This window comes from Cupressus sempervirens, chromosome 5, assembly GCF_028749045.1.
Source record: "Cupressus sempervirens isolate cs-2001-9-10 chromosome 5, ASM2874904v1, whole genome shotgun sequence".
Classification (NCBI taxonomy): Eukaryota; Viridiplantae; Streptophyta; class Pinopsida; order Cupressales; family Cupressaceae; genus Cupressus; species Cupressus sempervirens.
The window spans coordinates 819,933,090-819,948,266 of record NC_143122.1 but is presented as its reverse complement, the minus strand read 5'-3'; the positions used below and the strand labels follow the sequence as shown (position 1 = coordinate 819,948,266).

At 34.7% G+C, this 15,177-nt stretch overlaps 1 protein-coding gene across 2 annotated transcripts in view; it reads left to right on the top strand.

The window, feature by feature from the left end:
- LOC149558418 (uncharacterized) overlaps positions 1-11,718 on the top strand; it is a 41,401-nt gene extending 29,683 nt beyond the window's left edge. For both annotated transcript variants that reach the window (XM_089832661.1, XM_089832662.1), the window contains exon 4: positions 10,942-11,718. In XM_089832661.1, coding sequence (XP_089688787.1) covers positions 10,942-11,715 — 774 coding nt within the window. In that variant the 3' untranslated portion in view covers positions 11,716-11,718. The remainder of the gene's footprint in view (positions 1-10,941) is intronic.
- The last annotated feature ends 3,459 nt before the right edge of the window (positions 11,719-15,177 follow it).

Genomic DNA, 15,177 nt, shown 5'->3' with positions numbered 1-15,177 from the left:
ATCAAAAAATCTTTCCAAATATACTAAGCTTTATAGTTTTTAATCCCTGGGTTCTCCTTCCCACCTTGATCCACACCAATATGCCACCTATTGTACTTCATCATATTACACTGCAAAGAGCATGTTTTCTTTCCACCATCGTTTGCATGGATGGTGGGGTTTTCTTGACGTCATTCCATTCATTTATTGCTTTCATGTTATGACCAATTTAAGCTAGTTCATCCACAACTATGTTGCCTTCCTGATAGATGTGATCCATGTGGACTTCGAGGAGCCCATCTAGCAAGATGTAGATTTCCTCTATCATTGCTTTGATCTTCTAGCTACCTTGGCCTTCTCCCTACACAATTTTGATAATTAACACAAAATCTCTCTCAATACCTAATTTGTTAATCCTGCTAGTGCTTGTTATCCTAATTCCCCATAATAGGGCTAAATCTTCTACTTCATTATTTTAACCTCCCCCATAGTTCTCAACATAGGCAACCACCATCTTACCAATATTATCTTGGACAACACTGCCAGCCGCAGTCATTCTAAAAATGGCCAAGCCATTGAAATTGAGTTTCATCCAAGCTTCCAAAGGTGGGTGCCAAACCATTTTACATCTGGCATATTCAAGTGTAGTCATGACTTTATTGTTTAGTGCATTCACATCTACGCTTAAAAATGAGACAAGGTATTCCATGAGCTGCAATTGACCACAAAATAATGTTAGGTTACATGTCTAACCATACAAATGAGCCTTCTTACAACCTTATCAAAGTTCAAGAATATTTAATTACTAACCCCATTTATTAGCTATTTATGAGGGTGCCAAACCATTTTATGTCTAGCATATTTATAAAATAGTTATTAAAAAGTTTAACATATATATTTTATAGTTTATTATAAAAAATATTTTTTTTAGATTAAGTTTAAGTTAATTAGGTGAAATATATGAGTAAATAAATGGTTTAGGTTAGTTGATAATAAAAATAAATTTACTATTAAAAGTAATTGAAATTTGAATATATTTAGAATTAAAACTTATACAACATCTCATATTAAAACTTATATTTGTTTCCATATTAAAACTTATGTTTAGGTGCAATATTGTGAATGTCAAGTATCTTGGTGGTAACTCATTCCAACATTACCTTTGGACCCATGCTCTCCCCTAGGGTTCCAAAATTTGGAACAATGTGGTGCACACCTAGAAAATTTTGAAGATGGGTATTCATTGCATGGTTGGGGATGGAAACAACATTGACTTCTAGGAAGACCAATGGATACAAGATTACCACCTCGTGCATACCAGGTTCCAACCCTTGAGAGAGGCTTTTACTAGGAATTTTGGCACTCTGATTCAAAGCTATATCACCCTTGATAGACTATGGAAAAGAGTTTATAATCAAGTAAATGCTAGGAAAAGGCTCACTTTGGCACTCCAAAAGCTACTCTAGAGTTATTGTATCCCTTCCACCCCTTTTAGGGACTCTTTGGTATGGAGACTTACCCTCTCAGGAGACTTCACAATGAAATCTACTTAACTTTTTTGTCTTCAAGGGGATATGGTCCCGAGGGATTGGATCCAAGTCCGGCACCCTTGGATCTTTCCAAAGATAAATTTCTTCTAGTGGATGGCCTTACACAGGACAATTCTCATCATTGATGATTTTCAAAAAAGAGGGTGTTAGTTAGCTATCTGTTGTGTGTTTTGCTATAGAGAAGTGAAATCTATCCCACACCTCCTCAATCACTACCCTTTTGCATTGGGTGTCTAAAGGGGGGTCATTGTGATATGGGAGGTCTAGTGGTGTGTTAATGAGAACTTACATCAATTAGTTCACTGAGATGTTAGGATTTAACAACGGATAGAAATAACAATTACATGCACCAATACCAAAAAAAAGTAGATCGCATAAAAGAGAACACAAGACACCAAGATTTAATGTAGTTCACCCAATCCTTTGGCTACATCCACCAAACAGCAAGTCCAATATTATTACGATCTAGTGATTACAGCCTGATTACAATCCATAATCCCTTACAGCTCAATATTGTTGCAAGAAGCTATAATATCACCATTACATTATGAAATCCCTAACCCTAAGCCTTTTTTACTACAAGATTTTGCTACTTACAAAATTAGGGCTAGAATAATAGAAAAATAGTAGTCAATGCCTTTTACAATATAAGGGCATTTTTGGCTTCAAGGGCACTGCACCTAAAAAACCCCACAAGGGCATTGCCCCTCGACCCCATCTTGTACTGCAATAGGGAGCACACCTGGGGCACTGCCCCAGGATCCCACAAGGGCACTACCCCTTGACCCCATCTTGGGGGAACTTCCCCCAAACCCTCATAGAAATAATATGGGGAGAAAACCATGTTGAATAAGCCTCTGAGTCTAATTAGGATCCACATCACAAAAATCTCCCACTTGGAGACTAATCAAGCTCCACAACAATAACCTCCCACTTGGAGACTAATCATAGCACTGCTAAACCTATAGCTCCCATTGGAATATATCAAACCACCTCAGACTCTATTTTTCTTTTATTCTATTCACTCTAGAAGACCAACCGAAGCTGAAGAGGAATTCAGCTTCTCTCTTGTCACTACCTTTGAAAACATATATGTTGGATTATCATTTGTATTTATCTTCTTCAACTTTAACTGTCCATCATCCAAAATTGACCGAATGAAATGGTACCACAATTATATGTGTTTTGTCTTTGAATGCAAAGCTGAATTCTTTGCAAGATGAATGGCACTCTGGCTATCTATGAGAAAATATTTATCCATTTGTGGGTGTTCAAACTCTTCCATAAAGAATTGAAGCCATTTCATTCCTTGACTACCTCTGTAGCAGCAACATACTCTACCTCTATAGTGGATATAGCATTAACCTTTTGTAACCTAAATATCCAACTCACGGCTACCTCACCAACAATAAATACATAAAATATAGTGCTATGCTTGGTATCAATATCCACTACCAAATATGAGTCAACATAGCTCTATAAATCAGTAGTAGAGCCCCCAAAGTGTAAATACTTACAGGATGTACCTCTCAAATATCTGAGAATCCATTTGACTACATTCCAATGCTCGATTCCTGGATGACTCATATACCTACTAACAACTCCCACTACATATGCAATAACTAGCCTAGCACATACCATAGCATACATCAAGATTCTTATAGCTGAAGCATAGGGTACCTAAGACATCTTATCCTCCTCTTCTTGTGTATTTGGACACATCTCCTTAGTCAACTTCAAATGACTAGGTAAAGGTGCGTTGATAGCTTTAGCATTCTCCATAAAGAAATGTTGCAACACCTTCTCAATATAATCAGCATGAGATAATGTCAATTTCTTATTCTTCCTATCTCTGCAAATCTTCATACCAAGGATTTGTTTTGTTTTTCTACCGTCAAATCTTTCATAGTAAATGCATGTACTAACTAGCATTTCAGCCCCTTAATGTGATCCATGTTAGACCCAACCACAAGCATATCATCAACATATAAACATAAAATAATGTAGCTATCATCATCCAACCTCTTAAAATAAACATAATGATCTAAATGACACCTACTATATCCATGCTCATGCATAAACCTCTCAAATTTTAGATACCATTGTCGAGGTGCTTGCTTGCTTCAAGCCATATAAATTTTTCTTCAATCTACACACTAAGTTCTCCTTACCTTTGACCTCAAATCCCTATGGTTGTGCAATATATATCTCTTCATCCAAATCATCATGAAGGATGGTTGTTTTAACATCAAGCTACTCGAAATGCAAATCTTCAATAGCCACAATACTTTAAATAGTGCGAATAGAAGTCATTTTAACAAAAGGAGAAAATATCTCATCAAAATCAATGCCCTTTTCCTATGCAAATCCTTTTACAACTAACTTGACTTTAAATCTTCTGTAAACCCACTTATTCTGTAAAGCCCTTTTACTTGCAAGCAACTTGTATAAATCTCATGTCTTATTTTTTAGCAAAGATTTCATTTCTTCTTTCGTTATAGACTCTTACTGAGTCTTTGTGTCCACCTAGACAACTTCATCATTAATTCAGATTCACCAGCATCAGTAAGTAAAATAGAATACAAAGAAGAAGAAAATATTTCTAGAGGTCTACTTAGCCTTACTAACTATCTAGAATTCACTAGGGTGTGTGGTATTTGTTGTTGTAGTCGTTGCACATCATGAGGAATTGCTGAAACATCAGCTTTTGGAGTATCATCCAGCACTACATAATCATTTGCTTTCTTCTCATGTTGCTGCAACAGATCTTTGTACAACACTTTTTCATTGAATATGACATCCTTTCTTCTTAAAATTTCATGATTTTCAAAATTTCAAAGCCTATAACCAAATTCATTAATATTATATCGACCAAATACACATTTCTTTGACTTAGCTTCTAGCTTGGTTCTATAATCATAATCAACATGTGTAAATGCTTCAGAACCAAAGGTTATGAGAAAAGAATAACTCACCTTCTTACCAGTCCATGCTTCCTCTAGAATAACATAACCCAAAGTAGTAGAGGGACCTCTATTAATCAAATATACAACAATATTGATAGCCTCCACCCACATGTTTAAGGGCAATCCTGCATGCAACCTCATACTTCTTGCACGCTCCATTATAGTCCTATTCATGCGTTTAGCCACCCCATTTTCCTATGGAGTTCTTAGAACAATTTTTTGTCTATGTATACCATTAGTGGAGCAATAATATTCAAATTCATGACTACAATACTCGCAACCATTATCAAATCTAAGACATTTTAATTTCTTTTCAGTCTCATTTTCAACCAAGCATTTCCATTTCTTAAAAGTTTGAAATACATCAAATTTCTATCTAAGGAAATAAACCCATACTTTTCTAGTTGCATCATCAATAAATGTAACATAATAATGAGAGCCACCAAGGGAAGATACCTGATCTGGTCCCCATACATCTGTATGCATAAACTCTAATTTCTCACTTTTATTTTCCTTCCCAATCTTCACAAAACTCACTCTCTTTTGTTTTCCATACACATAACTTTCACAAAAATTCATATTAACACATTTTAGACATGGTAAAACTTTCTTTGACTGGAGTACTTTCATACCTTTCTCACTCATGTGCCCAAGTCTGTTGTGCCATAGCGCTATAGCAGAATCTACAACAACTATTTGTTCTCCCTACTCAACTATAGCAATTGTTCCTGAACAATAATTTTTCTCTGAAACAATCAAAGTAGATGGAACAATATGACATGTACAAAGATATAAGATTCCTACTTTCACACCTTTTGCTATTACAAGAGAATCTTTTGAAACCTTCCAATTTTTATCATTAAAAGTAACTACACAACCCTCATCACCAAGTTGCCCTACTGAAATTAAATTCTTACTTAACCTTGGAACATGTCTTACCTCATGTAGTAGCCAATGATTTCCATTTTGCAACTTAATCTTAACTTTTCCCTTTCCAATACTCTAATAGGTTTCATTATCCCCCAAATAAATAAGCCCAAAATCCCTTTGGACATAATTAATGAAATAACCTCTATGAGGTGTAGCATGAAATGAAGCTCTAGAATCTACAACCCATGAATCATCAACACTTTCTAAAGATAGAAGCAAAGAATCCTCTTTAAATTTGTTACTTACCACATTTTCCTCCTTCTTCCCTTTTGGTTTATATCCTTCACTGTTCTTTCAAGTCTAGAAATATTTCTTCTTATGCCCTATTTTACCATAGTACTAGCAATCTCTCTGTCCTCTAGATTGAGACCTATTCCCCTTTGACTTTCCTCTTAATTTCTCACAATTTCTAGAATTACTTCCTCTCTCAACCATTCTGCCTCTACTTTGTGCATTCAAAGAACTTCTTGATGTAGATCCACTTCAGGTTTTCCTATGAGTTTCCTCATTCAAAATAACACTGATCACATCATCACATTTTAAGGTATTAGATCCAAAAATAGATTTGCTCATAGCCATTACCAAGTCATTACAGCTTTCAAGCAAAGAACACAAAATTAAGAGAACCCTAATTTCTTCATCAAAATTAATACGCACAATAAATAACTAACTAGTAATAGTATTAAACTCATTTAAATGATCTACGATAGATCCACCTTCTATCATCTTCATATTAAATAAATGCTTCATGAGAAATACCTTGTTTGAAGCGGAGAGCTTTTCATACAGTTTCTTTAGGGTTGCCATCAACTCTTTCATCATCTTTGCTTTTGTACTAGTAAATGCCACTGATGGTGCTAGGCATAATTGAAAGCTTCCAAGTGCCTTTCTGTCTAAAAGATCCCAGTCGTCATTTGTTATAGATCCCTGATTCTTGGTTTTTCCTTCCAATGGCTTTCATAAATCCTTCTAATAAAGATAGTCCTCCATTTGCATTTTCCATAACTGAAAGTTCTGTCCATTAAACTTGTCAACCCTCAGCTTACCCTCATCTGCCATCACACGCACTCAACCGTGAGACTCCCACTCAACTGTGAGACATTCTTGCAAAGCATCACCAAAAAAAATGATGATAGTATGGCTAAAAAAAGAGATGGCAATCATCTAGCTCTGATACCACTTGTTAGGATTTAATCATGGATAGAAATAATAGTTACATACAAATATAACCAACACTAAAAAAAAGTAGATCACATAAAAGAGAACACACGACACCAAGATTTAACGTGGTTCACCCAATCCCTAGGCTACGTCCACCAAATAGTAAGTCCAATATTTTTAGGATCCAGTGATTACAATCCATAATCCCTTACAGCTCAATACTGCCGCAAGAAGCTACAATATCACCATTACTGTTGCTTACAAAATTAGGGCTAGAATAATAGAAAAATAGTAGTTGATGCCTTTTACAATATAAGGGCATTTTTGGCTTCAAGGATGCTACCCCCAAAAACCCACATGGGGGAATTGCCCCTTGACCTTGTCTTGTATTATGACAAGGAGCATACTTGGGGCACTACCCCTTGACCCCATCTTGGGGGCACTACCCCAAAACCCCCATAGAAATAATATGGGGAGAAAATTGCACTGAATAAACCTCTGAGTCTGATTAGGCTCCACATCACAACATGGGACGGGACTACTAATCACCCATACCTGAAAACCTTATGGAAGATAATTTCCCTATATGTCTCATGGAAAATCTAGAAGGAGAAAAATAATAGAATTTTTAGGGACAAATTCACTCCCAATTTGGTAGTGGTTAAGGTATTTTTTAGTGGCTAATATTCGCCAATTGGCTAATTTTAGAAAATTTTGGCTACTAATTTGGCAAATAATTTAAGATTCAAGGCAACCTAAATCACCACATTTTTGTAAAATTTAGTTCTAAAATATTTAAAATCTCTCAATAATTTACTTTATTAAAAAAATTAAAATCAAAGATTCACCAAAATATCCAATAGATGATTAGATTTGATTCACTAGAAATTAAAATTAGTTCACTAATAATTATCATAATTATTAGCTATTTTAGGGATATATCACTCATATTTTGTTTTCACTATTGATTTAAAATATAATTTAATAATCCTCATAATACTCTATGAGGTAAATAATGTTCAATTTTGATTTGTAAATTTCCATGGTGATTCATGAACTTCCTATAATTATTGAGATTTGCCTATATTTTCTACAAAAAGATTATGATTGCAAAATAATCACCATTATAAATAACATTTAATATATAAAAATTGAGAGATTTGCCAATAGAAATAATTTTGTTTTTTGAAATAATGAAAGATTCATTGATATTTTATGTCTTTTTCTAGAGGGGGGTTTCTTAAAGTTTACCTTGGTAGTGGTTCAAGAGATTACAAGACTCTTAAAGAAATGTAGTGGGCCCTGGTGATGGAAACCCCCCTAGAATGCCCCAGAAAGACAAGATGTGAAGTGGGCATCCATCAAGGACCTAGGCCTGATGGTAGAAAATTTTGATAAATCCAAAGCTATTGCCAGGCATAGAATGGCATGGCAACCCCTTCTAGAGCATGATTGAAACTTAACTTTGATGGGTCAATTGTGGCTGGGAGCATAGCAATCAGGGGTGTCTTCTGGGATAGTACTGGAAAGCTAGTGGTTTCCTTTACTAGGAACTATGGAGGGGGATTGAACAATGAAGCTGAAGCCTTGGTCCTTCTATGGGGTATGAGAATTGTAAAAGCTAGAGGAATTAATAGATTAGTAATCGAGAGGGACTCGATATTGATTATCAAAGTGGTGAAAAGAGAGGGATAGTGTACCTGGAAGATCAAAATGATAATTAAAGAAATCTGCAAGTTGATGGAGGGGTTCCAAGAGGTCCACGTGGACCACATCTATCATGAAGGAAATGGAGTGGCAGATAATTTGGAAAAATTTGGCCACAACATTAAAATAATAATCGAATGGGAGGATGTTAGCCAAACCCCATCATCAACTCAAGTGATAATGGAAAGTGAACATACTTCTCATAATGCCTTATGAATCATTACAATAAGTGGCACGTTTTTATGAATCTGTGTGGGTGGGAAGACCATCAAATTTATTAGCTTAAAGTTAAGCTTTGGCAAGATTGCATGAAGATTTTCTTTTGTGATCCTCTCTCCACAAGAATTAATTGTTTCAGGAAAAGGACGAGTGGCGTGGATTTGATCAGATGCAAAAAATTTAAAGGGATGGATTGCAAGGACACTTTCACTAAACTTGACTCCAACTACAACTGGCAATGGTTAATTTCAGAAGGAAAGGTACTAATCACACATGTCGCTGAGAGAGGGATTTTGAGAAACTATGAAACCTTGTGACCTTATGATGGGTTTTGTTTGCCTCCACAATTTCACTTAAGTGTGAATTACTTAATCTTCCGTGACTACCAAAATTTAGTGTGCAACAAGGGGATGTCAAAAAACTCTAAGAAGTTGGTGGTTGAGCTTGGTGAAGAAATGGGTGTTAGTGACTATGTTGAAACAGTGAAGATTGAGGAGTACATCAGGAAAAGTGATGCTACTTGCTTTTACCTTCAGAAAGGAGGTTTTCTACCATTCATGGAAGGTATGGAAAAACATGTTAAGCACATCTCCATGCAATTCACCAAATCTTGGGTTGATAGGAAGGTTAACATTAATGGGATAGTGTTTGAAATTGCAGAGGAACTTGTCACTATTGATTTGGAGAGTTATCCCTAGAGGGAAAGAATTGATGCAAGTAGGCTAGGGTGTTTGATGAGATGAGCCTAAGGAAGTTCTTTAAACCTAATGAGGAGTTGACTTGCATGGATGGTGGGTTTTCCAGAGAGGATCTTCTGAAGCCCTGGGATGTGATTTGCTATGTCATTATGAGGTATATTACTCTTGAAGACTAGCTCCAGGTACTATATTACTACCACTTCCCCATTCTCAACCATTTTAGGAACCATGATTTGATTTCATTTATGTATCTTATCATGTCTTCTATGGAAGACTGTGTTTTTAAGACTAGAAAAAAGAGAGAGGAAGGAGAACCCTTTTAAATCATCCATCAGGGTTTCATGAACAAACTTTACAAACACCACCTTGCCTTAAACCCACCGCTACTTTTCAACCCATTGGCTACCGTTACTCCCCAAGTCTCCATGGACCCTAACCCTAGCTCAAGCTATAAAAAAGCCAAAAAAAAAACCCTGGTTCTAAGGTGAACATAAGTCTCATTGAGTCTAATATGGACACAAGGAGGAGGAAGAGTAACTGACTCCAAATGAAAAAATTCAAAACCCCACTAAATAGGACTTTAGTTCTAAGTCCATTGAGAGTGAGAAAAGGCCCACCAAAGGGAAGAGGCAAAACTTGAATACTGGGAAGAAGGCAGGTCCTAGCCTACCTAGCCCCTCACACATCTCAGACAACTTGGAAGTCATCCCATCCCCCAATAGAAGCGGGGGGGAGGAGATCACTTCCCCCATGAAGGATGCTCCCAAAGGTGGGGGGAAGAAAGGGAGATAGCCATGGATAGAGTCAAAGCAAGGCTTGGCTAGAGAGGCTTGAGAATTTGATGAAGGAGCTTGCGGATAACCATATTGGCATTTGCCAAAAATTTGACACCTTGGCAGGATTCACCACAAAGGTCATGCACTCTGATGCCACCACTCTCTATTTTTTGCAGGTCAACAAGGATGAGAAAAACATGGGCAAAGAGAGTGATACTACCTGCTCCATCTATGCTTTCTTGTTGAAGGATTGGCTAAAGACATTGCTTGATAAACACATCAAAGAGGAGGGGGTGAATCTAAACAGGGAGGAATCTAAGGAAAAGAAGGACAAGGAACGGGGAGAGAAAGCGGGCAAATAGCCCATGGTTCTTTATATTTTTTAGTTTTTATGTTATTAATCTCATTGAACTTGGTGTCATATGAGGCTTTTATTATGTATATGATCATGAACTAGACTAGTAGCTGCAACATGGTTCCTTGCTATTAGTATAATTTCTCGTTTTATGTGCTTGTTAGGAATAGGACTATTGATAAGGGTTACTCTATTTTGGAGACAGTCTTTATTTATTTTTTGAAGTATAAAAATGGTATTGATTAGATAAGTGGGAGGTGACTTCCAGCTGTTCTGCAACCTTTTTCTACTTCAGAGTCGGCCCCCTTTTTTTTGACTGCTATCTAATACTTCAAAAACATCTTGAATAATTGCTTTTAAAAATCAGATTGTCGTCATATATTACCATTTATGTTTTATAGATTTCAGTACTGAAAATAATGCGAAATCCTAATATTTATCTATCCAAACTTAAATTCCTTCAAGTTTACCTGAAGACCCTCATAAATAGCTAATAAATGGGGTCACTAATTAAATAGTCTTGAACTTTGATAGGGTTGTAAGAAGGCTCATTTGTATGGTTAGACATGTAACATAACATTATTTTATGGTCAAGTGCAGCTCGTGGAATACCTTGTCTCATTTCCAGGCGTAGATGTGAATGCACTGAACAATGAAGTCATGACTGCGCTTGACATAGCATCGGCAGCGGATAAAAGCAATCCCAACTGTGCCATCATCGAGCAGAAACTAGAAGAGACGGGAGGTATTTGTCTGAATTTCATGCCAAAATCTAATAAAAGAAACGAAAATGAATCCAAAGAAGGAGCAGACAAAGATATGGCGAATACACAAATAGTAGTGGCATCGCTTATTGCGACCGTCACATTTACCGCCATCTTTCAAATACCAGGCGGAATTGAGGATGACAAAAGGAGTATACACTACGGGGCTGCTAAGATGGCATTTCATAAGCTTTTCAGAATGTTCATAATTTCTGACGTCTTTGCCTTCTTGTGTTCCTTTACAGTAGTTGTCGCCTGGTTACTCGGACAACTGCTCGGAGACACACATTTCGGAAGAATCTCTGGTCCGTCTGTGGTGATTTTGTTATATTCAACCATTTGGACGATAACAGCATTCGCGTGTGCGACTATTATTGTCACAGTTCCGCCTAATTATAAGAATTTGAAAAATACGCATAAGGAAGCTTTCTCCGCCTATGAATCGCTCTTGGGATTAGAGACCGGCGTTTTAGCCTTCTCAGCTGTTTATTTTAGCTTGCCGCTTTTGACTCTGGCTTTGCTACTTCTTACCGGGAGCAGGAAAACTGGATTTTTTAAATTCGTCATGTATTGGCTATTATCTATAGGCATAATTTACTCCTTTTACTGACAATTAGTTTGTGTAAGAATAAGAAAATGGTGCCTTAGCTAATTAAGCTAAAAGTGTTAAATAGTTGAAGTTGATTTATTTTTTCAAACTTAATTTTTTTCTTATGTGATGTTTAAAAATCGTCTTTATTTTATCCCAAAAAAGCTTTTTTTTAAATTGATCTTTATCCTTGAAAGATAGCATTTTATCATACCATCATCCTTGAAAGTAAATTAAATTGTATGGAATCATGGCAGCATTTTGATTTCTATCAAATAGTTCTATTTAATTATTTAATCAGTTTTCTAATCCATTTGTTGTGTTAGAATTTGTAATCTTTCTTTGGTTGTATTTATTAAATGGAATAAATCAAGGTATCCCTTATATTGATTGTCCTTTAGTCCACATGTGAGGACAAGTCATTTTTGTAATTCCTTTATTAAGGAAAATAGAGATTCTTCCTTAAGAGGATTATGACACTTGTTATGCACACACTTATGAATGTGGCAATCATTCACATGGAAGGTACAAATAACTCCTCTTCTCATTTTTTTAGAAGAGATGCTTCTCTCTCATTCTACAACACACAATCACAATGTAGTTCATGTAATGAGCACAATGGCTCCTCATTATGTCCTTCTCTCTCTCTCTTTTCATTCTTAGGCATTTGCCTCATTCATATAATTCACAAGGATTTTCTTTGCTTTTCCCTTTCAAAATTTGTGCCTTCGTTCTTATGTTGATCTTGGAAAGCTCTTTAAAGTATGGTAATTATGTTCATCACAAGCTCTCTTGAATTAATTTATAATTTTTTATTTTTTGTTCCTTTTGATTTTATTATTTCTAACATGGTATCAGAACAAAACTAATCCTTGTTTTGAGTTTAATGATGAAAGTTGGAGCACACCATATTTTGACCTGAGTATCTCTATTAAAAAAAATTATTTTATTTTGCTCATGTTAACAAGTAGCATTTATCAATTTTAGTTTAATAGTATTTATTATTTTTATTTTTATTGTTAAATATTTAAAATTAAAAAATTACATTATTATTTTCCTAAGATTTTATTGAAGGGATTACTTAAATAATGATAATTAATGTTATTTATAAATTATAGCCAATTAAATTTAATTCTATTAATATTATATATCTTTTTTCAAAATTAAATATTTTCTCTCATCTATTTTTTAAAATATTTAATATCTATATATTTTTTTTAGAAATTCTATGAATTTCTATTATTTTTCATATCTTATTTATGATTCAATTGTTATTTGACTTCATTTAATAAAACCTCATACTTTTTTTGAAAATATTATATTATCACTCAAATTTTTGTTTTTCAAAAAAATAATTCCTTATTTATACATTCCGTTTAGAAGTTGTGAGCAACTTCTAATCTGATCTTACTCTTATCTTATACCTTTCTTAACTATTTCATTTTCTTTGATTTCTTTCCATTTCTTTCTAGCTTTTGCTCCTATTTTCTCTCCTTTCTTAACTTCTTAATGTTATTTGTACTGGAGCTATTCCTTTTGCTAAGCTATTGTAGGTTGTATTGAGTTTAAGCCAGTTCCATTTGTCATCTAAGTTTTTTTTCTTGTGTTTTTTTTGGAGCTTCATTCTATCTTGCATTCTCCTATTTTCCTCTACGGTCTCAAAGTTTTCGTCTTCTTTGCACCAATTTATTCGTTGCCCCGTCAATCTCAATCACCTCCTCCATCAACACTTCCTGGTAGCTGTTAACATTCGACGCCTTCTCAGGTTCTACTTTCACCTTGCAAGAAGTCTCCCTTGGCATTTGTTGTTGTGTCATGACTCTCTGCTCTGCTGCTGCCGTGGATGTGGACGCGTCAGTTTCAGAGCTTAGTGCTCTTGCTTGATGTCGTGCCCTGCTCAACCTAGTCGTGCCCTTTGCTACCTTTTCTGCCTTTTTAAAAATGCAATTCAGTCAATAGATAGAAGCTTCTATTTGAATCCTCATACATATGCATACTATTTTTCCAATTTTTATTGTTTCCTAATAATAAAAATGATAACTTTCTTTCAAATTATGCCTGTCATATTGCTGCTCCCAAGTTGGGAAAACTTTTTCTTCAGTTTGTAGCATGCTTTACAGAACTAGAATCCAGTGACCACTCTCTTGTAATGTTTTTTTTTGATATATCTACTCAATGATGTAATTTCTACTTCATTTTGTTTTTTCAAATCTGTGAACCTATAGTTTTGGTATGGCCTATTGTCTAAATCTCATTGGGCAATGGTGGAATAAAGGCTATAAATGTGAGGGCTACATGATGTTTTTGCCTTCATTCATAATACTCACAAGGGGCTTTTTTGCTTTCCCCTTTCAAATCCTTGTTTCCATTGTTGAACTATCTTGGTGTATGCTATTGGATTTGCTTATCTCATGGTAACATTATTTCACACTTCACTTGTTTGGATTGTTTTCTTTCCTTGAGCTCTATCTTATTGTTTCTTACATAGTATAATCCTAAGTGTGATTATATGTATATATAAATTTTTCTACATATTCTAGTTAGTTTAAATCTATCCATATTTCTTTCAAAATTTAAAATATATTTTAATCTATATCTTTTTTTTGAAATTTAAAATATTTCATAATCCTGAAAGGTATTTGGTAACACAAGTTTTGGAATAAAGTTACATTTTAGAATGTTTTTCATCAGAGGTATCTTATGGTAGATACAACTTTTTATGTTTCTAGAATAAATAAATAAACAATATGGCATGAATCTTTCAAATTCTGAAGTTGTCATTGCATAGTTTGATGATTAACATGGAGGAAACTTATCCCCAATATGCAAATTTTATTCTTTTCCTTTTTATGAATGATTGTAGGGTAATTAGTTGCAAGATAATTATTATAATTCATCATATAAAATTTCCTTGTTAATTTTTTTTCCTTAATCATTCTTTCCTTAAGTCAAAAGTAACGTTTTCTCTAAATTTGGTTTCAAGTATTTCAATATATTCATTTTAAGCATATATTATCTCTTTAACATTCTTCACACCCTGCAAAATTTCATCTCTACCTAGCAGAAGCATTTTATTTTCTCATATGCATGTTTAATCATTTCATTCCTTTTTGCTATCATTTTTTTGAATTCTCTATCACCAATTATTTCCTTACATTATTCTCTATTGAATCTCTCTGTAACCATCGATTTTCTTTATCTTCTTATATTTTTCCTTCCCTAATACTGCAGTGCCTCTACTGTATTGATATCTTGGGAACTATGGAATGAATTAGGCTAAGTTTTTTGGCATATCAATAGTGAACTGTAAATACTAAGATTCAGAAGGCATCATTAAACTCCACCCATTTTTTTTTTAAAAATCATCATTAGCAAAGTTCTCTGTTGCAAAAATCTGGCACAATTTGGACCTACTCCATTCTAATTTTTCCCCATTGTTGAGCATAATTCTTTGTTTTAAATGTGTGTTACTCTTTAAAGTTT